This window comes from Elephas maximus, chromosome 26 (genome assembly GCF_024166365.1).
Source record: "Elephas maximus indicus isolate mEleMax1 chromosome 26, mEleMax1 primary haplotype, whole genome shotgun sequence".
Classification (NCBI taxonomy): domain Eukaryota; kingdom Metazoa; phylum Chordata; class Mammalia; order Proboscidea; family Elephantidae; genus Elephas; species Elephas maximus.
This window is the reverse complement of record NC_064844.1, coordinates 41,902,735-41,929,236: the sequence shown is the minus strand read 5'-3', so window position 1 is coordinate 41,929,236 and position 26,502 is coordinate 41,902,735. Positions and strand designations below refer to the sequence as shown.

Sequence of the window (26,502 nt, the reverse complement as noted above, 5' to 3'; positions counted from 1 at the left end):
AAGAAGATTAATCTGGCAGTACTATAAAGGATAGAATAAAAAAAGAAGAAAGACTAAACATAGAAAGATAACATCACAGGGAGATGTAAAAGATGGGAGAGATATAAAGATACTGCGAAACAAAAACTTATCAGATCTGAAATCTCATTAGCTATAGGAAGAGTGGAAAAGGCTGAGGGATGAAGAAAAATTAATGGTCAGGTTTTAATTCTGAGTACCTGAGAAAACTGTAGTATACTTCAGCAAAATTAAGGAAGTCAGACTAAAAACTTGTCCATGAGAGAAATGCTAAATGAAAAATCAAGAAAATACAACAAAGCTTGTTTGAGAGAAAGAAAAGGAAATATAGGTTCAAATGATAAACACATTTCCAAAAAAATAAATAAATAAAAGAGATCACAAAACTATACGGCCTTAATCTACAAAAATTATTTCATAAAAAGGTTTTTGTGTTTTAGGAAAAAAAAAGGTAAGAAAAAATGGTATAGAAAATGACAGGCAATTCACAAAAGAAACACAAATGACCAACATTTTAGAGAATACTGATGACGTTTTCACCACCTAAAAATTAGCAAAGATATAATAATCAGTACAAGCAAGAGTAAGATGGGAAATGCCATATATTTTGCTCTGTGAAAGGCAAACGAACAATCACGTCAAAAGGTTTCAAATTATACAGCATACCTTTTGAGACTAATCAATTCCACTTCTAGGAATTTAGGATAAAAAATAACAATGGCTCTATAACAAAATCTGTTTGTGAGATTGTGTCAGCAGGGTTTAGGAAAGTGAAAATTTTTTAATTTAAGTATTCAAAAATAACTGATTATTATATCACAAAATACTGTGCAGTCATTAGAACAATGTAAAACATTTAAATATCATAAAATTCACAATATTCTTTAAAAAAGTACCAAGAAATTAAAAGACATAATTTTTATAAATAAAACCATCTGCTATTCTATCCTTTCAATACTCATTGTTAATACTTTTTTTGTGTATTCTCCATGTTCTATGTATATAAACGTATACACATTTTAAAAATAAATTTTGTATCTGTTTTTATTGACCTCCCATAGTTGGCCTGGCAAATAAAAAACTTAAATAATGTTGAGAATATGGAAGTGCTGGTTTTCATTTAAAAAGAACAAAAAATAAAATCCTTAACGAAACATAAAACCAGCTGAAGACTGGTTAAGTTGCAGATGTGTTGATTTATATGACAAGTAAAAGTAACATGAAATCCTGGGTTGAACCCTGAAGACATTTTTTTCCTTTTCCTTAAAGTATTATTAACCCTGGTGGCATAATGGTTAAGCGCTACACAGCTGCTAACCAAAAGGTCAGCAGTTCGAATTCACAGGGCGCTCCTTGGAAACTCTATGAGGCAGTTCTACTCTGTCCTATATGGTGGCTAGGAGTCGGAATCAACTCCATGTCAGTGGGGTAAGGTATTAAGACAATTGGGAAAATATGAATAAGGCATATAGTTAAGATAAGGTTGACACTGTATCCATGTTATTTTCTTGATTTTGATAATGGCATATGATTATGTATATACACTGCATATATATATTTATATGTATGCATACACATTTAGAGAGAGGGAGGAGGGAGGATGAATAAAGTAAATGTAATAAAATGTTAACATTTGTACAATCTGCCTGAAGGACACAAAGGAATGCTTTGTACAATTCTTGGAACTCTTCTGTGTCTGAAATAATTTCAAAGTAAAAAGATTTTTTAAACACTAAGGAAAAAAATGGAGGAGGTAAATCTGTTGATTTAACAAAAGTACACACCATACATTCATTCAACAAACATTTACTATTCACCTACTGTAGGTCAGGTGCTAATATACAGCAATACACAAGTCAGAAATTAAAACTCCTGCCTACATACAGTTTACATTCTAGTAGGGAGAAACAAATAAGTAAAATGTACACTATTATCTTAGTTATCTAGCATTGCTATAACAGAAACACCCCCAAGTGGGTAGCTTTAACAAGCAGAAATCTGTTCAGGAGGTTAGAAGTCTGAATTCAGAGCACTTGCTCTAGGGGAAGGCTTTTTCTCTCTATTGGCTCTGGAAGAGTATCCTATCTTTTGCTTTTGCTCTCTGGTTCCTTGGAGATCTCCATGTGGCTTGGCATCTCTCTTCTGCTGGCTTGCTTGTTTATTTTAATCCTGTCTCATTAACATAACAAAGACAACCCATTCCTAAATTAGATTATAACCACAGGAATCAGGGTAAGGATTTATAACACCTATTTTTGAGTAGTGCAGTGGTTAACAGTTTAGCTGCTAACCAAAAGATCAGCAGTTGGAATCCCTAAGAGGCAGCTCTATTCCGTCCTACAGGGTCACTGTGAGTCAGAATCAACTCAATAGCAATGGGTTTGGTTGATAATTCAATCCACAACAACTGTGTTAGGTGGTTTTAGGAGCTACACACACACACACGCACACACGCACACACACACACACGAGTAGATGGTGAGTTGTCCTGGATAAGCTGTTGCCACTTAGTTAAGTCTGCCTCACACCAATCCTAAATGTGATAGAGTAGAACTGCTCCACAGCATTGTCTTGGCTGTAATCTTTACAAACAGATCACCAGGCCTTTCTTCTACAGCGCCACTGAGTGGCTTTGAACCGCCAACTTTTGGGTTAGCAGCCAGGAGGAAACCATTTATGCCACCCAGGGACCTCTTTGTCCTGGTTGGGTAGGGGTAAACCAAAACCCAAAACCAAACCCATGGCTGTCGGGTCAATTACAACTCATAGCGACCCTATAGGACAGAGAAGAACTGCCCCGTAGTTTTCAAGGAGCACCTGGTGGATTCTAACTGCCGACCTTTTGGTTAGCAGCTGTAGCTCTTAACCACTAAGCCACCTGGGTTCCCAAGGTAAGGGTGGAGACTTGCAACTTTAATTAGGGTCTTTAAGGGAGGACACAATGAGAAGATGACATCTGAGCAAGACCTAAAAGACATCAGAGAGGATATTCTGTTAATATCTGGGATGGAAATAACAGCAACACGCTAAGCAGCCCTGACACAGGGAGTAAGCCTGACAGGTTTGAGCAAAATCATATGATGGAGGCTTAAACCACTCAGTAGCGAAAAGTGACTGATGATGAAATTTGCAAGTAGATTAGGCAGGATTTGCTGATAGGATACAGAAAAAGAGTCAAAGATGACTCCAAGGTTTTTTTTTTTTCCCCCTTTGAGTCTTTTTCCCTTTTTTTTCCAATTTTGCTTTAGGTTAAAGTTTACAGCTCAGGTTAATTTCTCGTACAAAAGTTTATACACTTATTGTTATGTGGCACTAGCTGCAATCCCTATAATGTGATAGCACACTCCCCCTTTCCACCCTGGGTTTTTCCGTGTCCATCCAAACAGCTGTTGTTCCCTTCTCCCTTCTCATCCTGCCTCTGCACAGAAGCCACCCATTTAGTCTCGTGTATCTGTTTATGTTTTATAGTCCAGACTAATCTTTGTCTGAATAGTGGGGTCCGGGAATGGGGGTCCACACCTGACTCCAAGGTTTTTATCCCAAGCAACTAGAGGGATGAATTTACCATTATGGAAGAGAGGTAGGATGAGATGACAAAGCTCAGAAGTTGGGTTTTTTAAACATCTTGGCCCACGGGATATCTAAATGAAGATGCTGCATGGGCATCTGATATGGGTCTGGAATCCAGAGTGCTGCCTGCACAAGTGTGCTGTACTATAATCATCTCCCACCATCTCCATAGATACAAGTGGACATAACAACTACAAATGGATGCAAAGTACATGCCTTAGGAGGAGATGACTGTCCTCTGAGAGACTTGAAACACTGTCTATCTAATCTAGGTGGAATAAAAGGAGCCCTGGTGGCACAGTGGTTAAACACTTGGCTAATAATCGAAAGGTTGGCAGTTCGAACCCACCAGCTGCTCCACAGGAGAAAGATATGGCAGTCTGCTTCCATAAGGACACACAGCCTTGGAAATGCTATGCGGCAGTTCTACTCTGTCCTATAGGGTCGCCATGGGTTGGAATCAACTCAACAGCAACGGGTTTAGTAATCTATTAAGTATACAATAGCATTATTTCTAAAAAAACAAAAAAACTTTATTGCTAAAAATGCTAACCATCATGTCAACTGGAAAAAAAATTAACTACAACCGAGCATATTTCATTTGAATAATCACTAGATTACTTTTCAAATTCTTTAATACAAAAACACTTGCACCTAAAGTCACTGAACTAAGGGACTGTAGGAATTTAAAACAAACTAAATCTGACATGGTGACCTAAGTTAAGTCACTTGATCTTTCTGAATCTCACATTTCATATGAAGAATGATAAATAGTAAATAAGGGCTGTAACATATATCTCAAAGAATTGCAAGGTTATATCAGTTATAAAGAACTGCATTAAGTATAAAATAATGTAAGGTATTATTAAAGATGATTAAGACTTTAAAAAAAAATGCTAACCATCATCTGAGTCTTCAGCAAGTCGTAATCTTTTTGCTAGTGGAGGATCCTGCCTGGATGCTAATGACTGCTGACTGATCAGGACGGTGGTTGCTGAAGGTTGGGGTGGCTGTGGCAATTTCTTAAAATAAGACAACAGTGAAGTCTGCCACATCCATCGATTCTTCCTTTCACTAAAGATTTCTCTGTAGCATGAGATGTTGTTTGATAGCATTTTACCCACAGTAGAACATCTTCCAAAATTGGAGGCAATCCTCTCAAACCCTGGCACTGCTTTATCAACTAAGCTTAGGTAATATTCTAAATCCTTTGTTGCCATTTCAACAATGTTCACAGCATCTTCACCAGGAGTGGATTCCATCTCAAGAAACCATTTTCTTTGCTCATCCATAAGAAGCAACTCATGAGTTAAAGTTTTATCATGAGATTGCAGCAATTCAATCACATCTTCAGGCTCCACTTCTAATTCTAGTTCTCTTGCTATTTCCATCACATCTGCAGTTACTTCCTCCACTGAAGTCTTGAACCCCTCAAAGTCATCCATGAGGGTTGGAATCAACTTCTTCTAAATCCCTGTTAATGTTGATATTTTGACCTCCCCCATGAATCACAAATGTTCTTAATGGCATCTAGAATGGTGGCTCCTTTCCAGAAGGTTTTCAATTTCCTTTGCCCAGATCCAGAGGAATCACATATATGGCAGCTATAGCCTTATGAGGAAACCCTGGTGGTGTAGTGGTTAAGTGCTACAGCTGCTAACCAAAGTGTCAGCAGTTCGAATCCACCAGATGCTGCTTGGAAACTATGGGGCAGTTCTATTCTGTCCTATAGGATCACTTTGAGTTAGAATCAACTTGATGGCAACAGGTTTTTTTGTTTTGTTTATAGCCTTACGAAATGTATTTCTTAAATAATAACACTTGAACGTCAAAATTACTCCCTGATCCAGAATGAATGTTGTGTTAGCAGGCATGAAAACAACACTAATCTCCTTGCACATCTCCATCAGAGCTGTTGGGTGACCAGGTACACTGTCAATGAGCAGTAATATCTTAGTAAGCCATGCTGTAAACACATGTGCTGGCATCCAGGCTTTGTTGTTCAATTCTTATACAGAGTATAAACAGAGTAGATTTAGCATAGTTCTTAAGGACCCTAGGATTTTTGGAAGGGTAAAGGAGCACTGGATTCAACTTAAAGTCACCAGTTACATTAACCCCTAACAAGAAGGTCACCTTTCCTCTGAAGCTCTGAAGCCCAGCACTGACTTCTCCTCTCTAGCTATGAAAGTCCTAAGTGGCATCTTCTTCCAATATAAAGCTTTTTCGTCTACACTGAGAATCTTTTGTTCAGTGTAGCCCCCTTCGTCAATAATCTTAGCTAGATCTTCTGGGTAACTTGCAGCAGCTTCTTCATCAGCACTTCCTACTCCACCTTGCACTTTATGCCATAGAGTCAGCCTCTTCCCTTAAACCTCGCAAACCAGTCGTGTTAGCTTCAGACTTTTTGTCTGCAGCTTCTTCACCTCTCTCAGCCTTCATACAAGTGAAGAGAGTTAGGGTCTTCCTCAGGATTAGGCTTTGACTAAAGGGAATGTTGTGGTTGTTTTGATCTTCTATCCAGACCACTAAAACTTTCTCCATATCAGCAATAAGACTGCTTCGCTTTCTTATCATCACATGTTCACTGAAGTAGCATTTTTAATTTCTCTCAAGAACTTTTCCTTTGCATTCCCAACTTGGCTTTCTGGTCCAAGAAGCCTAGTTTCAGCTTATCTCAACTTTCGACATGCCTTCCTCACTAAACTTAAAATCATTTCTAGCTTTCGATTTAAAGTGAGAGATGTGTGACTCTTCCTTTCACTTAAACACTTACAGGTCATTGCAGGGTTATTAATTGACCTTATTTCACTATTGTTGTGTCTCATGGAACAGGGATGCTCAAGGAGAGGGAGGTAGATGGGAGAACGGCTGGTTGGTGAAGCAGCCAGAACACATACATTTATAGATTAAGTTTTCCGTCTTACATAGGTGTGGTTCATGGCGCCCCAAAACAATTACAATATCAAAGATCACTGATCATCGATCACCATAACAAATAAAAATGAAAAAGTGTAAAATATTGTGAGAATTACCAGAGCATGACATCAAGTGAGTAAATGCTGTTGGAAAAAAAGCACCAATAGATTTGCTCACCACAGGGTTGCCACAAACCTTCAATTTATAAAAAACACATATTTGCAAAGCGCAATATAGCGTAGCTCAATAAAATGAGGTACACTTGTGGTGAGAATGAGATGCCTCCTAAGAATTTAGAAATAAGAAAAACAATATTGCCTGTAATAGACAGTGCCTTATCCTATTTGTTTTCATTTGACTGTCTGAATGAATAAAAACAGAAGTTCATGAAGTCTGCTTAAAAGACATAAGAGAGCTAAACAGAATTTGTCAACCTAAGCTTGAAATTGTTCAGAATGGAGCCAGTAGACAGCAAATGCCCAAGCATTTTTCAGAACAGTTACCTGCGGCATGACTCAAATCTGATCACTCTAACAATTATACCTCTCAATATCAATTACTAGCTTGGCATTCTGGTATCCTTAAGAGAAAGTCTGGGAGTTAGGATAGGCCTTTAAATCCCAGCTTTGTCACTAATTTGTTGTGTTTCATAAAATTATCACTTTCAAATTTTGTTTTCTACAATGTAAACTGCATATAAAAACCAAACCAGGTGCTTTCCAGTTGATTTCAACTCATGGTGATCCCATGTGTGTCAGAGTAGAACTGTGCTCCATAGGGTTTGCAATGGCTGATTTTTCAGAAATAGATGACCAGGCCCTTCTTCCAAAGCACATCCTTTCAATTAGCAACTGAGCGCATTAACTATTTGCACCACCCAGTGACCCCAAACTGCATATAAGACCTATGTTATAGTATTGGTGTGAGGATTAAATGACAAAAAAGTGGCAGTCCAGTATAAAGTCCATAACAGATACTGAGGAAGTTATGTTGCCTCATTTCCAAGATCAAAAAATGAGCCTGAACGAGATAGTTTGAAGTAGATATCCATGTAAACTCAGATATATGAGTATGAATGCATGAAATGACATCTAACTAACACAAGTCTCTAGAATGTCACTATCATATCATAGTCAACATTTTTTCAATTCCATAAACACAGGCTGAGCATCTACTATTTATCTATTAGAGTGCACAGTAGTAATTTCACTAAAAATTAGATCATGTTTCCTACCACAAAAGAGCTAAGCATTTGGGTACGCTGACTCCTTTCCATCAAGGAAAGTACAATATCACAGGGATGCAGCTACAGATACACTAAAATTAAACAGGTCCTAAAAGAGTGATAAATTCTATTTAGGGGTTTAAAAATTAAAACAAGCTTTTCTTGAAAGAGACAGCACTTAATTTGACAGTTATAAGTGAAGAATTTAATTTGGGGGAGAACAAATTCAAGCCAAGCAATCATGTAGGTAGTTCACCCTCCTACCTTCAAGCAATATAGTCCTTTTTCCAGTTTTGCAGATACACCCCCATGTTACCCAGAGAAAGCAATGTAACCCCACTATGGTCCCAAAAAATCAGAGGGTTAGTAAGGGGATACAACAGTCTCCAGTTTCCAGATGCAGGACTCTTGCTCTTATCACAATTTGTTTTTGTAAGGAATAATGTACTACCAAATACTCTACAAAAGAAGAAGTATTATAAAACTGACTATAACACGTCTTTTTCCCTCATCATTTTTTTTTTCTTTAAATAAAGGTGGAGGATAGAGCAAAATGGTAGAAGACTTCTTCCATATTTTTTTTTTTTAAAGGTTGGTCTGGAAAAGTAAAGGGTATGGAGTTTCACTGAAGCTCATTAAAAATTCTTCCACACAGATAAATACAGATAGAACAACAACAACATTTTTTTATAAAAAAGTCTTGTTGAGTAACTGTCGCTACAAAGGACATATATTCAATAATTGCTTAAACAACACTACAACCAATTACAACGAGTGGACCTTATATGAATCATGATTCAAACCAATAAACTATATTTAAAAAATTATACTTATGAAATGACTGTAAACTTCAAAACTGGTTACTTGGTGATGTTCACAAATTATTGTCTTAAGGTTAGATAATGACACTGTGGTAATATTAAAAGAGAAAGAATGTCCTTAACTTTCAGAGATACATTCTGAAATAAATACAAACGGGAAGTTGTCTAGGCAGTTCTTCAAAATAACACTGGGAGGAAAAAAGGGAAGAGAGGGGTGGACATATGAAACAAACTGGCCATGACTTGGTAACTACTGAAGCTGGGTAACAGGTATATGGAGGGTTCATAGCAGTACTGTGGCTCCTAGTATCATGAAATTTTCCTTAAGAACTTTTGGAAAATAGGGGGGAAAAAAAAAAACTTGCTAAAAACAAATAACATCATAAAAGTGAGTGCAGAATATAGACTTGTCCTTGACATACCAATACTACTATCCCTGAGACCATATGTAGCCTTACATTATGATTGACGGTTTCAGAATACATAAAGATATGCCTCAAAGTATGGGCTACCTAGAGTTCTTCTAAACTTCACATTCATGTATCATTGAGATTATATTCTCAGACTGGTTCCAAGCACCAAACTAACAGTACCGAAACGCACAACTAGAAGCTCATGAGATATCAGTTGCCTCTGAATAGCAGGGAAGTCATAACTAACTATACCTCGGTTCCATGTTAATCACCTTCTCTACGCATTCTCATGGACCACTATTTATCTGCAAGAGAAGTATGAAGAGCAAAAATGATACTAAAATCCATTTCCTTTTTCTGATCACTGCTAAGTCACTTTATGAAATACAAAGTTTTCAAGAGTCTCTAATGTGTTACTGAAATGAAAACTACTAACAGTACCAGAATTAATAAACAGCTCATATCAAGCCCATTTACTTGGTAAACCATTATAGGAACAAAGAAGACAAGCATAATACATACTGGAGGCCGGCCAGGACGACCCCTTTTTCTTTTTCCTTTGACCTCTGTTTCTTCAAGTTCGCTGCCAGCATCTGAATGGGCAGTAGTTTCATTAGTTGAGTCCCTAGAAAATGTTATTATATTATTTTAGTGAACAACTTAATTAATAAATACAATGCAGCTCTGTTCCACTACTTTGCTTACCTCCTGGTATACAGCTGATCAGAGTGGTTTATAGAGATCCTACTTTTAGACACAACTCTCAACAAATAAAAATGTTATCATCCTCCCTGCCTAATATCACATAATATTGAGCAAAATGTATCCTCCCCCAAAAAAGGAAAATAAAGAAGGGGAAATGACTATGAAAACTGCAGCTGCTGTACAAAATATGAAAGCAAAATACAACTACCAAAGACTAATTCTTTGGTAAAGAAGTACAAAAGGAAAACGTATAAAATTCTTCAGTTAAGAAGTATGGAAGTAAAAAGATAAAGGCTTAGAAGGAAATCTTACCCATTTTATAAAATCATGAAAGGCAGTGGTATACTGGTATATGTTTAACAATTGGCTCTTCAAAAAATATGCATGTAAGTTTATTATAAATGTTACTTTATGCATAGCATATAATCTACAAATAATAAAAAAATATACAATACTCTTTACTGTAAATTCAATATAGCCAATTAATTCTCACAAAATGATTTTGGTAACTTTGCCAAACTCTTACACCTGGAGTTAATCTATGGGTGCAACTAACAAATAGAGTTTCAACATGAAAAACAGTTGATATTTTTGTCCACTGTAATGAGAAGGATGAAACTGAAATGACAAAGATGTTTGTTGGAACTTCACTGACTAGTTAATGGTGTGAGCAACTTCTCTGCTTTATCGAATAATAGTTCTCAAATACTGGAAGAGTATTTCCTCAATTTTTTTGTGCTAAAAAAAATTTTTTTTGTGCTAGTCATACTATAATGGCTATAGGCCTGACACACGTTTTAAGTTTAATCTGCTTTATTAACATTTCCTTAAATCTACTGGCAATCAACAAAACAATACATCAAGCCCTGATCTCTGGCATTGGCTAATTTCCATGGTATAAATACTCCCAGCAAGTCAACATGAAGCTACCAAAGTGACATCAAGGAATGCAGAGCTGGGAGGCAATGGGCAAGTATTTCTACGATACAGGCACAATCCAAACCAAAACCAAACCCAGTGCCGTCGAGTCGATTCCGACTCATAGTGACCCTATAGGACAGAGTAGAACTGCCCCATAGAGTTTCCAAGGAGCGCCTGGCAGATTTGAAATGCCGACCCTTTGGTTAGCAGCCATAACACTTAACCACTACGCCATCAGACACAATAGGTGTAGATAACCTTAAGCTCATAGATGGCGAGACTTTGTCTCCTGTGTTTTGGACATGTTAGCAGGAAGACCAGTCCCTGGAGAAGGACATCACGCTTGGTAAAGCAGAGAATCAGTGGAAAAGAGGAAGACTCTCAATAAGATGGACTGACACAGTGGCTGCAACAATGGGCTCAAGCATAACACCGATTGTGAGGATGGTGTAGGACCCAACTTAACAGCACATAACAACAACAAAATGGCTGTTTAACCAGCTCACAAAATTCCTGAAAATTTAACAATTGGTTCTTGCAGGCCAGGAAAGGCTGGCTCCTGCACAGCACTGAAAAGGTACACATAGTATGAACAAAAACTTTTTCACTAAATTCTATACTACTAACTCTAATAAGATCTGCATAAAACTGCCAATAGCAGGAAGAAAAACCACAAACCTAATAGCAGGAAGAGCACACAGCAAACGGTAAACCCAGATTCCTATTATTTTATTTATTTATGTTGTTGTCACACTATTATTTTTAATCCCTCTTTGTGTTAATTCTTTAAAGCTCAATCCTTTAGTGTCTCTGCTACTCTTTCATTCTACATGGCAGTGGCAATCTTATCCACTTGATAGGTAACTTCTATGTAAATGACTTCAGTATCTCCTCAGATCTGACCCCATTCCAGACCTCTAATTCAAGATTTTAACTACATCCATGACATGCCTCCCTGAATACTACCACAAATTTGCCATATACCACATCTAAAATTATGTTCAGTCCTGACTTACTTCAAGCTCTCTGATCATGTCCATGCCATTAATTAACTGATTAGGTTAGTGCATAGGGTACTTTCAACTGTTATACCAATTTATTATTGTCATCATTAATCCTGTCTGCTACTCAAACTCATAGAATTCTATCAATCTTTCTCTTGTCCCTCTTGCTAACAAGTCCTCCTAAATCATCCTCAGTATAATTTTGTCCTTCATTCTTCCCATTATTATTACCATGATCACCACTAACTGAAATCCCCTCAACTTATCTCTGCTTTTACCATCTCTCCTGTCCAAGCCATTCTAAAGAGTACTGTCAGTAAAGTTCTTACATCATGTTATTCTCCTGCTTGCAAACCATCAAAGATAATCTGGGATTCAAAACTGTAAACAATACTGATCTAGCTAAGGCTCAGCATACATTTCCATAAAGGGCCATACAGTAAATAATTTAGGCTTATGCGCCGTAAGGTCTCTGTAGCTATGACTCTGCTATTGTAGCATAAATGCAGCTGTAGGCATTATATAAATTAATGGGGGTAGATTTGTTCTAATAATACTTTATTTAAAAACCAGGTGTCTAAATCAAGAGCAACAGTGTATCCATCCCTGATCTAGATGATATTATTTGTCTCTAATAAAGAACAACAATAAATCATACTGCTTTATCCCCTCGATACATTCCCAATAAACTATGATTAGTTTATCACGTGTGACATTTGTATACATTATCTAGAAAAAATATACACAAAAACTTTGTAAGAAACATACTATTGTCCCAATTTCAAAGATGAGCATATAAAAGCACTTAAAACTTGATAAGCACGCCGATAGTTACACAGCTATTAAGTGGCAGGAGTCCAGTTAGATCTTAAGGTTAATGTGAATTCCCTATACCAATATCAGGACACTGAAATGCAAATATGTTTTGTATTTCTCTTGTGTGAACAGTATATAGCATATATAGTGCACTTCTGATGCTTTTATAAGTCTCAATTTCAGAATATAATAAGTGACCCATTAATGAAACTAATTTGTGCCCGAGAAATATACTTTGCTGACAAAACAGAAAAGTACAATTAATTTCTAACTCTGCCAACTGCAGACAGCTTAAGAGGTGACAGCTAGTGCCCATGAACAAGTGATACATGACCATTAGAGTATGTACGTGTGTTTATTAGAATAAATAATGCAAAACTTTGGGGTTTTTTTTAGAAATAGAAATCTCAATATAAAAATATAAGAGAAAGCTGTACTTCAGCTGCTCCAACTCTCAATCCCGTCTTTCTGCAGAATAAACACAGTTAACAGTTTGATCAATACCCTGCCATAAATACCTATCTTTTTGCACAGATATCTAAATATAAATCAATAGCTATACTTAAATTTTTAAATAAATGGCTGTTTTCTATAAATGTTATTCCTGAATGGTACCCTAAAATATGTATGGAATTTATTTATCTAGCTACCCAACAATGAGCACGTAGTTTGCTTCTATTTTATACTATTGCAAACAGCTGAAATGACTATCCCTATACATGACTCTTAATTACACTTGAACAAGTATTTCTCTTGGACAACTGTGGAAATGTTGGGTCAAAAAGAAGGGGTATGCAAATTCAAACTCCAACCAAATGTTCTCTAAAAACTCTGAAAATGGCTAAATTCATATTTATAAGCCTAAACCAAAACCAAACCCACAGCTGTCAAGTCCATTCCAACTCTTGGCAACCCTATAGGATGGAATGGAACTACCCAGAGGGTTTCCAATGGTATAAATCTTTATGGAAGCAGACTGCCACATCTTTCTCTCACAGAGCCACTGAGGGGTTCGAACAGCTGACCCGTTTTGGTTAGCAGCTGAGTATTTTTAACCACTGTGCCACCAGGGCTCCTTTTATAAGACTACAGGACAAAAATTAAGACCATGGAAGAATCAGATCAAATCTTACAAAAATTATTTTGCCCCCTAAAATTCTCTAATTTCTGTCTCCCTTTCTCCATTTCCACTGCGTAACCACTTTAGGTCAAGTTCCAAACATCCCTGGAATGGATACTGCAACATTCTTCACAGGTTTCTTTGCTTCTAGTGTTGACCTAAGCACAATACTGCACTCAGAGTTCTACTCTGCCTTCCCCCTCCCACCCCACGTTTCACCAACTCACGGACGGTGGTGACTAACAGTGTGACCTTATAGTCAGGCAGAGAAACAATGGAAATGGCCTATTAAATGGATTTCTGAATGGGGCATGGACCTACAGAAGTCACTATGGGAATGTGAAGGATGCATTAAAGCAGGACATGCCAAGAGCCATCAGAAGACACCCCCCCACCCCAAATACCTCTGAAGTGGATATTAAATTGAGCTGGAAAGTTGATGCCCTATATGCTCACTTGAGGTGGCCACCTGGGTCCATGAGACGAATGGAAAGGGGGGAGGTAAGGCAATGTACTCAACACGAGTGGGGGACAGGGAGGATTCTCACTGGATAAATTCCTCTGATTTTCTGGTGCATCTGGGGAAAAGGGGATGGGAGAGGATGCTGCTATGACTATACAATTCTTCCTCACATCACCTCATATATATATTTTTTCTCTTTCCCCTATATCGCTTCAACTTTTTTTTTCCTACCTACACGGTGGCCCTAGGACCAAGGATGCAACTCTGTGTTACTGAAGCAGCAATGATTCCTAAGCAAGAAACTATAACTATAAATGTGAGTGGACTAAGTGGGAGGCACTTGCTAAACTAGTATTGCTGCTGGCAATCTAGACTAGTACAGGTGCCAAAAGTCCCATTCAAAAGTAGAAATGCTTGTGTATAAATGGAGAGAAAGAAAAACAGTAGCTGAGGTAAAGGAATGACTACATGGGTTCTGCAATGAGGGAAATATTCATTCCTCAAAAAAGGCTTAGAGCTAGAGATGGTATCTTCTCTTAGCTCAATTATACCCAAAAAAACCCACTGCTGTCGAGTCAATTCCGACTCATAGCGACCCTATACCAGATGCCTGAAAAGGTGAAGCTAAGATCACTCTTGCTCTTGGAACCTGACAAGATTGAATGGAAGCCTGCAAGAGAGTGGCTTCATGCTGGGAAAACATTTTGGTCATATGATATGATGATGGGCTAGAGTAACTGGACTGTGACTAAAATAATAATACTGACATTAATGGAAAAATGTATTTGAATATTGAGTTAAAACTGTCTCAGGATGTAATCAAATAACTGTAGATAAAGGGGGAAAAGAAGTAAGCCTCCAAATGTTGAGCATATAAAAGGGATTATGATCAAAGACCAGGGGGTGGCCTGTGAGGTTTACATTAAATTTCCCTAAATAATTTGGTCTTTCTCCTTGAGTCCTGAGAGATAACTAAACCCTAGAAATTTCCTGAGTAACTGAGGTACCTTTCTTATCTGTGAGGGTTCCAGGCTACACCTTAGAGTTTATTAAGGAAGTAACTAAGGCGGGGGCTAGCAAAGCCAGAAAGACCAGCTGACTTTGGGCAAGGTCAATCACAATTACATAATAAGACCCCAGACATGTTCCTGGTTGGTGAAAGATATCTGCACTCAGGAGGGTAACACAATCTCTTTGTAAAGTCTCCAAAGCCTCAACCTATGCATCTCTTCTTTATGCTGATTCTGACTTGTATCCTTCATAAAAAAAAAAAAAAAAATCCTCACAGTAAAGCTATAATCATAAGTATAGCACTTTCCATGAGTTCTGTGAGTTATTCTAGAGAATCATTGAACCTGAGGGAGTAGTGGGAGCCAGGTCAGAAGTAAATGGGCTGGGGACCACTGAGCTCGTGGCTAGTATCCTAAAGTAGAAGGAACTACCAAATTTGTAGCCCAAAGGTCAGTAGTTAGGGGAGCCCTGGGGACTCCGGTGCTTGTCGCTGGTGCCCGAAGGGCTGCGTCATTTAACTTGAGTTTTGACCTAGCTCTTGGAGGTGGGGATTACAGAAGTGCTACACATGCAGCTGGTGTCAGAAGAAGCAGATCTGATTGATCTACACACAAGTCTTATACCACTCTCCGACCCCAACCTTGATTCTAAAAAAAGAGAAAATTTGCTTTATTTCATTCCCATAAACATAGCACGCTTCCTCCTTCCTCAGGGTCTGTCTACATACCACTGTTCCATTTTGGAACTAATATTCTGTTCCCTTCCTTTTCCTTCAACCCTTCCCCCCAATTTAGACCTTAGCTCGACTGTCCTTCTCAGAAAAGTAGATTAAATCAAAGCACATGTTAAAATTCTCTTAATGCCCTCTACTTTTCCTTCATAACCCCAAAGACAGTTTAGAATTATATACTTGTGCAAATATTTGACTAATGTCTAAAGGTTCACGGCAAAAAAAGACTGAGTCTAATCTATACGTTATTTTCCCACAGAACCTAGCACACTTCCTGGTACATGAATTCGTATTAAGTGATAACATTCTGACAACGCTTAACGGGAAACAGTACTCATATGACAAATTCATCAGTGATTGTATGGAAGTCAAGAAATAAAGTCATTTATTAGATTGATCTTTCTAATGTCTACATTAGAAAAATGATTATTAAGTTGAACATCAACAATCTCTGAATCACAACTTTTGTTTCTGAGAAGACCTTGGAGGTCAATTTCTAACATATTATCCTCATTTTAGAGATGATGGAATCTGAGGTTTACAAATAACTAAGAGACATATCATGTTTCCTTTCCTCTACAATGAAGACAGATTGCTGGATGGATAATTAAGCAAGATAATAGATGTAAATGCATCTGGAACCCAGAAAATTTTATGTTTTCAATAAATGCATGTTAGATCTCAACTTGATGACAGTGCCATCTCTAGCTGAGAGATGTAAGTGAAAGCTCGTTTACCCAACTCCCAGATCACCACTATGCAGTACCTGTAGTCATATTATAGGTTTATGTTTCTCTGAAAAATATTCAGTTACTTGCAAAGCATAATACAGTCATGCATTGCTTAATGCCCACAATGAGTTCTGTGAAACAGGATGTTATGTGTTTCGTATGCTGTGCAAACACCATATTATATAAAGGCAGTCCCAGGGTTACAAATATCCGACTTATAGACAACTCATACTTAACAACAGACTGCCATAAGGCTATTATATCAAAAATTTGAGCTAAGTAACTTATGGTGGTTCGTAATAATGAATGCACACATTACTCTGTGACAATCATGAAAACACGGCACGGTTTGGAAGTGTTTCTTAAGTGTTAACGTCCACTATGTCCTGTTCTCCGATTGGGATTTCTGAATTCTATTATAACCTTATGGGATCTGAGACATACATGCAGTAGGATGTTGCCCAATTGGACGTTATGTGGTACAGGACTATATAATGATTAATATCATGTCAAATCAACGTTTTTTATTTAAATACAATCTCTATTTAGCTACAACCTGTTTCATATTTCCTCAAGTAGTTATTTATTGAGGGCCTACGATGCAGCAGTGTGATAGGAGCTAGACATATAAAAATAAGGCACAAAGATGCAGTTTAGGTGGTGGGTCAGAAACAATAATCGAGGGTTATAAAACAATATATTAAGTATGGTGCTAGAGAAAAGCACAACACGAAGGTATTATAGGAGCACAGGAGGCACCTATCCCAACTTTAAGGGGTTAACAGAGGCATCATACCTCAGCTAAAACAGAAGGATTACTGAGTTAGCCAGGTAAGGGTAGAAGTGTACAGGCACTAAAGGCAGGATAAAGATAAACAACAACAACAAAAAAGGTACAAATAAAAGAAAGAAAATAGTATGTGGTGATCTCCAAGCATGGTGTTATAGTCAAATTAGAAATGAGTAAAGGGGCTTGAGGTAAGTAGGTAGGAAGGGCTTCAATTTTATCTTCTACATTTGGTAAAGGAAGGTTAAGTGCTGATGGCTTCTCAAGCAGGGAAGGGATCTGGACACCTCTGGGTCTTAGAGCTCTGATGGAAAAGCAGGACAGGAGACCAATTAGAAGGGGTACTACAGTAGAAACTGTTGAACTGGCCTGTGTTTTTCCGAGTATATTCTCAACAACGAAAAAAAAAAAATTAAAATCCACAGTAATGAAGTGGAATGCAGATTCCTCTTATGTATTCAACTAAAATATTAACAGTTCTTACAACGGGCTTAGAGGCTCATTCTGCGTCAGTACTGTGACACACCTTACTACCTGAAGGTCTGGTCACTTTCCTTACATCTAAATCACTGTTACCAGAGTGAGTCAACGGATGCAGACTTCTGATCTGCGTGACGAAAGCTATGAGAAGAAGCATCTACTACGTGATTACAGTAATCACATTTCCTCAAAACAAGACTCAGCTCTGAAGTTGTTCTACAAACCCAACAAATCCAACGAGATGCCACCAGAAATGCCAACAGTTATGAACCTTGAATTACCTCTGGCAACCAGAACGCCTCAACGATCTCAATCTCTGGGACCAGAAAGAATCTTAATGAAGGTTCTGGGGGAGAGGGGTAGAGGAAGAGCATGATATAGGACAGGCATCAACAAACTTGTTCTGTAAAGAGCCAGACAGTAAATATTTTAGGCTTTACAGGTAATACAGTCTCGGTCACAACTACTCAACTCCACTGTTACAGCCCAAAGCCAGCCAGAAACAATACGAACGAAATAAAACTTCATTTACGAAACAGGCAGCATGCTGACCTCTAATATAGGCATTAACACTTTATTTGCTGGATATAAGAGAACATATTGATATTCCAATAGCTAGGGCTAAGAATTTTTTTTTTAGGGCTAAGAATGGCTACAGTAACAATATACACTAATACTTCTTAGATTTTAAACATATTATACTAATATCCAAGGACGTTTTTGACATGTCTCATCTAAGAGAGCAATTTTCATAAAGAAGTAAGTTACATGTATTTTTTTTAAATAAGAAGACTACAATACTTACTGTAACACTGGTAACTCTGAAGTAATCATTTCTGGAGAGGTCTATCCACAAGGGAGCCAAAGAATGAAGTGTGTACAACTCAAAACTTTTAAAACAACCTCAAAGGCAATCTGTTGATAGGAAAAAAGGAAATTATTTAAAAATAAAACGAATATACCAGAATATATAGAGTATAATTTGTACTTTTCACTACCATAAAATTAGTCACCTAGCAATTTGCAATTCTCCATTCGATTTGAAACCACAACCTTTTCTAAGATCTGCTCCAAGATTTAAAAAACATGTTAAAACAAACATGTGATTATTAAATTAAAAAAATTATCTACATATACCTAAGTCATAGTGCACATGAAGAATACTTAAGCACACTTCAGGAAACACTGTCTATATTAAACAATACTTATATTACTATAAAATGTTAGAATACACTTTCCACCACAGCCTTATTTCCCTTCATTATCTCACTGTTGTGAAGTTAATTATATGCCTTGTCTATATTTATACCTGAACGTTACTTAATAAGAACACATCTTTATGCTCAAGGAGTTCAACCTATTAGAGAAGACAAACATATTAAAAATCTACCGGAAGTAACGTATCAAATAAGTCTGGAAGGGTATACATTAAACTATCAATAATGGTTAACCTCTCTACAACGGTTGAGATTGGGAAAGCAATATAAGGAAACACCACAAAATATGGAAAAGAAAACATATATAAAGATACATAAGTAATACGAGCACTATGTAAAAGGATTAAAAAAATTAAAAGCCCCTAAGCATCCACATGCATGTGTGTCTATGTATGTACAGTCATAAATATGAGTGTACACATGGGTTAATGTATATACTATCTTACTTATCTAGTGCTGCTATAACAGAAATACCACAAGTCGATGGCTCTAACAAACAGAAATTTATTCTCTCACAGTCTAGGAGGCTAAAAGTCTGAACTCAAGAGTGTCAGCTCCAGGGGAAGACTTTCTCTGTCGGTTCTGGGGCAAGGTTCTTGTCATCAATCTTTCCTTGGGCCTAGGAGTTTCTCAGCACAGAGGCCCCATGTTCTAAGGATGTACTCCGCTCCCTGTTCTTCCTTCTTGGTGGTAGGAGATCCCTCACCTCCCTGCTCGCTTTCTCTCTTCTATATCTCCAAAGAGATTAACTGAAGATACAACCTAATCCTGTAGATTTTGTCCTGACTCATTAACATTACTGCTTCTAATCCTGCCTCATTAACATTCTAGAGATTAGGATTTACAACATGGGGAATAATCACATCAGATCACAAAATGAAGAGCAACCACACAACACTGGGAATCATGGCCTAGTCAAGTTGACATATTTCAATCCATAACACATATGTATATAAAAAAATTTTTTTTTTTTTTATGTGCAGAGAAGCAGTGACACACCATTAAAAACAAGCACACCTAGTGCCCAGATCTTGGTTTCTAAATACAATTCTACAACAAAAGGAATCAGGATTCAAGGGAGAAAAGACTCATTGTAGAGCTGGGGCAAGGAAAATACAAGGTGAGCCTGGAGCATCTTATACCACAGGCAAGCAAGAACATGCTCACAAAAAAAAAAAAAAAAGGATGGAAGCATGATAAAGGGAGGCATGAGTCAACTGAAAGAACCCCCAAGGGACAAAGCTGGAACAACTGGAACACCAAAATAAATAATACAATACAGGATTATAACCTGAAGTATAAAATAAATATACATGAATCCATATGGATAAAAGTAAATAAATGAGAAGAGTCGAACCTTCCTTTAAAAAAAAAACGATTAAATATACACAAATGCCCTCACTCCAGGAGGTGGAGCTTAATCACATACACACACCCCCAGTTTTGAGAATGTCCTCCACTTAATGGTTGGCTTCCAAAACAAGAGAGTAAAGAAAAGGAATAGTAACTTTACATTGGAGAGACCTACTTGAACCAAGAAGGTTAATATGACCACTGATGCCATGTGGCTACCTTGTGACCCCCTTGTCACAGTTACCTAGTGCTCCTATAACAGAAATACCAAAAGCCGGTGTCATTAAAAAACAAAAATTTATTTTCTCACAGCTTAGGAGGATAGAAGTTCAAATTCAGGGTGGTGACTCCAGAAGAAGGCTTTCTCTGTTGGCTCCAGCAGGTCTTTTGTCTCTTTTTGGCCTCCGTTTCTTTGTTCCTTGGAGATCTCAAGTGACATGGTCTCTATCATTCCCCATCTATTCTTGCTCAATCTGCTCTTTTTATATCTCAGAAGAAACTGATTTAAAACACAGCCTATACTAATATTGCCTCATTAATATAACAGAGATTAATACACCAAAATCCCACATTACCAAGTGGGATTATAACCACAGGTATAGCGTTAAGATTTATAACATATATTTAAGGGGACACAATTAAATCCATAACACCCCTAATATGCTGTGATGAGAAGGGTACTTCAACTCTATGATATTCTTCCCCAAAACCCATAACCCCAGTCTAATCATAACAAAACCATCAGAAAAACACAGATGGAGGGACAATCTACAAGATACCTGGGTATTACGCCTCAAAGCTGTCAAGGTCATGAAAAACAAGAAAAGCAGGTAAAATTACCACAGACCAGAGGAGAATGAGGAGACAGGACAAGTGAATGTAATGTGGTAACCTGAAGAGAAGTCACTGGCAGAAAAACTGATAAAATCCAAATAAAGTCTGGACTTTAGTTAGCAGTAATGTCAGTTTTTAAGTTCTAATAAATGAGAACGGTAATATAAGATGTTAACAATGTGGGAAACAGGATGAAGTGCGTACGGACACACACTCTGCTATCTTTACAACTTCTCTGTATATTTAAAATTAATTCAAAATAAAAAGTTTACTATAAGAAGATGACCTTCTAAGCTATTAGACAAAGTGATTACTTTAAAAAATACTAGGATAAGTGGATGCCCATTTGTTGATAGAGCATGTGCCAAAGGCCCGTTACTCTTAATCCAAATACCTAGAATTATCACAGATTTAAAATGAAACAAGGAATCATTTGTGTATTTTTTTAAAAAATGACTTTTTATAATATTGTCACTGATATTGTTAGGTACCGTCAAGTCAGTACCGACTCATCAAAACCCTGTATATACAACAGAACAAAACACTGCTCGGTCCTGTGCCATCCTCATGATCGTTGCTATGCTGAGCGCATTGTTGCAGCCACTGTTCCATCTCCTTGAGGGTCTTCCTCTTTTTCACTGACCCTCTACTGTACCAAGCATGATGTCCTTCTCCAGGGACTGGTGCCTCCTAATAACATGTTCAAAGTATGTGAGACTAAGTCTCGTCATCCTTGCTTCTAACGAGCCTTCTGGCAGTACTTCTTTCAAGAAAAGATTTGTTCATTCTTTTGGCAGTCCATGGTATATTCAACATTCTTCGCCAACACCAAAATTCAAAGGCATCATTTCTTCTTCAGTCTTCCTTATTCATTGTCCAGCTTTCTCATGCATATGAGGCAACTGAAAAACCATGGCTTCGGTCAGGCGCACCTTAATCCTTAAAGTGACAGCGTTACTTTTTAACTCTTTAAAGAGATCTTTTGCAGCAGATTTGCCAGATGCAATGTGTCTTTTGATTTTGTGACTGCTGCTTCCATGGACAATGACTGTGAATCCAAGTAAAATGAAATCCTTGACAACTTCAATATTTTTCTCCATTTATCATGATGTTGCTTATTGATCCAGCTGTGAGGATTTTTGCTTTCTCTATGTTTGATCTTCATCAGTAAATGCTTCAAGTCCTCTTCACTTTTGCAAGCAAGGCTGTGTTATCTGCATATTGTAGGTTGTTAATGAGTCTTCCTCCAATCCTAATGCCACATTCTTTTTCATACAGCAGAGCTTCTCATGTTATTTGCTCAGCATACAGACTGAGTAAGTATGGTGAAAGGATACAAACCTGAGGCACACTTTTCCTGAGTTTAAACCATGCAGTACCTCCTTGCTGTGTTCGGATGACTGCCTCTTGGTGTAAGTACAGGTTCCTCATAAGCACAAGTAAGTGTTCTGGAATTCTCATTCTTTGCGCTGTTCCACACAGTTGAATGCCTTTGCATAGTCAATAAAACACAGGTAAACATCTTTCTGGTATTATCTGCTTCCAGCCACGATCCATCTGACATCAGCAATGATATCCCATGTTCCATGTCCTCTTCCGAATGTGGCTTGAAATTCTGGCAGTTCCTTGTAGATGTATTGCTGCCACCAACTTTGAAAGATCTTCAAGAAAATTTTACTTGTGTGTGAAAATTTCCGCATTTGGTTGGATCACCTTCCTTTGGAATGGGTAAAATATGGGTCTCTTCCAGTCGGTAGGTGAGGTAGCTGTCTTCCAAATTTCTTGGCACAGACGAGTGAGCACTCCAGTGCTGCATCCATTTGTTGAAACATCTCAACTGGTATTCCGTCAGTTCCTGGAGACTTGTTTTTCACCAATGCCTTCAGCACAGCTTGGACCTCTTCCTACAGTACCATTAGTTCTTGAACATATGCTACCTCTTGAAATGTTTGAATGTTGACCGGTTCTTTCTGGTACAGTGACTGTGTATTCCTTTCATCTGCTTTTGATGCTTCCTATGTTGTTTAGTAATTTTCTCTGTAGAATCCTGCAATATTGCAACACGTGGCTTCAATTTTTTCTTCAGTTCTTTCAGCTTGAGAAATGCCAAGCATGTCCTTCCTTTTTGGTTTTCCATCTCCAGGTCTTTGCACATTTCATTCTAATACTTTACTTTGTCTTCCTCAGCCGCCCTTTGAAATCTTCTGCCTAGCTCTTCTACTTCATCATTTCTTCCTTTCGTTTTAGCTACTCCACGTTAAGACGCAAGTTTCAGAGTCTCTTCTGAAATCCATTTTGGTCTTTTCCTTCTTTCCTATCTTTTTTAATAACCTCTTGCCTTCTTCATGTATGATGTCCTTGATGCCATTCCACAACTCATCTCATCTTCGTTCATTAGTGTTCAATGTATCAAATCTATTCTTGAGATGGTCTCTAAATTCAGGTGGGATATACTCAAGGTCCTACTTTGGTTCTAGTGGATTTGTTCTCATTTTCTTCAACTTGAACTTGCAATATTACCAACTGATGATCTGCTCCACAGTTGGTCCCTGGCCTTGTGCTGATTGAAGATATTGAGCTTTGCCAACATCTTTTTCCACAGATTAGTCAATTTGATTCCTATGTATTCCATCTGGCAACATCCACATGTATAGCTGCCATTTCTGTTGTTGAAAAAAGGTATATGCAATGAGGAAGTTTCTGGTCTTGCAAAACTCTATCATGCGACCTCTGGCATTGTTTCTATCACCAAGGCCATATTTTCCAACTACCAAATCTTATTTGTTTCCAACCTTCGCATTCCAATCACCAGTAATGATCCACGCATTTTGATTGCATGTTTGATCAATTTCAGACCGCAGAAGTTGGTAAAAACCTTCAATTTCTTCATCTTTGGCTTTAGTGGTGGATGCGCAAATTTGAATAATAGTCGTATTAGCTGGTCTTCCTCGTGGGCATATGGATATTCTGTCACTGACAATGTTGTACTTCAGGATAGTTCTTGAAATGTGTTTTTTGACGATGAACACGACACCACTTCTCTTCAATCTGTCATTCCCAGCACAGTAGACCATATGATTGTCTGATTCAAAATGGCCAATGCCAGTCCATTTCAGTTCACTAATGCTTAGGATATCAATGTTTACATGTCCCATTTCCTTTCTGACAACTTCTGATTTTCCTAGATTCATACTCTGTACATTCCACATTCCCATTATTAATGGGGAAATTCTGGTGACATAGTGGTTAAGAGCTACAGCTGCTAACCAAAAGGTCGGTGGTTCAAATCCACCAGGTGCTCCTTGGAAACCCTATGGGGCAGTTCTACTCTACTCTGAGTCAGAATCTACTAGATGGCAACAGGTTTGGGTTTTTTGGTTTGATTACTAATGGATGTTTGCAGCTGTTTCTTCTCATTTTGAGTTGTGCCATATCAGCAAATTAAGGTCCTGAAAGCTTGACTCCATCTACATCATTAAGGGTGACTCAACTTTGAGGAGGCAGCTCCTACCCGGTTGTCTTCTGACAGCCTTCCAACCTGAAGGGTTCACCTTCGGCACTATATCAGACAATGTTCCCTGCTATTCATAAGGTTTTCACTGGCTAATTTCTTTCAGAAGTAGACCAGGTCCTGCTTACTCATCTGTCTTAGTCTGGAAGCTCAGCTGAAACCTTGTCCACCAAGGGTGGCCCTGCTGGTATTACTTGCTGTTATTGCATGTTGTTTATAATCTTAGCATGGTAAAATCTTTCTAAAAATAACATAAAATTAAGGAATCTTAATGGAAAAAACTGATAATTTTTAGTACATAAAAATTCTCGTTCTAAAAATGTGATTGGCAATACAGCCTAGGGTAAGGTAAAATCAGAGACCAAAAGGTCACATGATACAGTTAAAGTAAGAAATGATCAATGTCTAAAGTAGGTCATAACTACAGAAATAACTGCTTAAAAAAGCATTAACAATTTGATGACCATTTGAGATAAGTGCTCACGGAGGAGTCAAAAACAACTGCCAAGTACTAGGTGACTTGATGGAAAATGCCACCATACATCAAATTTGAAACTATGGGAAAAAGCAACTCGGGGATAAGAAAGAGAGAATAGAAATGACTTGGTATAGGGCTCTCTGTGTAGGAAATACCTGTGGAAAATCAATGTGAAGATACATGGCAAGAAATTGGATGCTGGGTTTGAGAATCAGAAAAGAAATATAAGCTAGGGATAAGGATTGGTATTTTATTAATTTCTGAGTGGCATAACTGATAAACGTTCATTGTAAATAAACTCAAATAATATGAGTTCCACATACCATATAAAAAGCAGGAAGAGTGCTACTCCTACACACCAATACAAAGCCAAAAAATAAAAGCATAACTTTTCTTGAAAAATTAAGAGGGCTGAAGGCCACAGGGCAACAGCAAACCTGAAATAAAGAAAACAAAGGCACTTCGAAATGGGTCAGAAGGGCGAAGGAAGATGGAGCTGTCCTAGAAGTGAATTAAGAAGAACTGGGTTAAGCTTTTACCATGAAAAGACAGAAAATCCACAAACACAAAGGGATTTTCCACCCACTCCCAGGCCTTTCTTCATGAACTTTAACTGGTCACTGATAAGAAAGATTGGGGAGGGGTAGGAGACAGAAAAAGGCTTTGTTACATGGTGCAGGACCGGAGAAGATGAGCAACTGCCTTTGTGGCAAAAGCATAAGCTCTGCTCAAGATACTTCTGCTTTACAGACAAAAAGTCTTAAAACAGGCAGCTAACTGTCACCCCCAGAGCATAGATGAAAACCTACTGTAAAAAATGAAATGGGGAAAAAACCTTCTACCCTGAGAGAGAGACATGAAATCACTGGAGGCTCAGATAATCAGATATCTTCCACCTGGGAAAGGAAAAGATCTCTAAGAAAATCCTTTCAACAAGATCCAGGGGACAGAAGGCCAGTGAAGACTGAGGCTGAATCATGACAGCAGAGAATCTTCCTGTCATCACCGTCAAAAGGGCAAACACAAAGAAACCAGAATCAGCAGACTATCACCGGGGAAGGGATAACAACATTGAGAGACCCTCTCCGAGGTGTAGGTGAAAAGAGAAGGCCTAAGGTTACACTAGAGAAGACATTGAAAAAAAAAATACATATTTTTCCAGCAAACTGACCCCAGTGTATGTAAAAGTAACACTAAACGACTTTGAAGACAATGGTACATGGAAGCATTTAACCCTACCAAAGTAAAACAGACACCCAGGTTAAATCCTATTTATAGGCTAAATTCTAAAAACCATAAGCAAAGCAGAAAAAGAGGTATATCTATTTCCAATCATAAATCATTTACCATAATTTCTGCTGTCCAACTTACAATG

General features: G+C 37.8%; 1 protein-coding gene across 4 annotated transcripts in view; it reads right to left on the bottom strand.

Annotated features, from left to right (window-relative positions):
• The window catches only part of STAG1 (stromal antigen 1), a 520,715-nt gene that overhangs the window by 335,530 nt on the left and 158,683 nt on the right, over positions 1 to 26,502 (bottom strand). For all 4 annotated transcript variants that reach the window (XM_049870475.1, XM_049870474.1, XM_049870476.1 and 1 more), the window contains 2 exons: positions 18,540 to 18,649; positions 9,489 to 9,591 (listed from right to left, as the gene is read on the bottom strand). In XM_049870475.1, coding sequence (XP_049726432.1) covers positions 9,489 to 9,591; positions 18,540 to 18,568 — 132 coding nt within the window. In that variant the 5' untranslated portion in view covers positions 18,569 to 18,649. The remainder of the gene's footprint in view (positions 1 to 9,488; positions 9,592 to 18,539; positions 18,650 to 26,502) is intronic.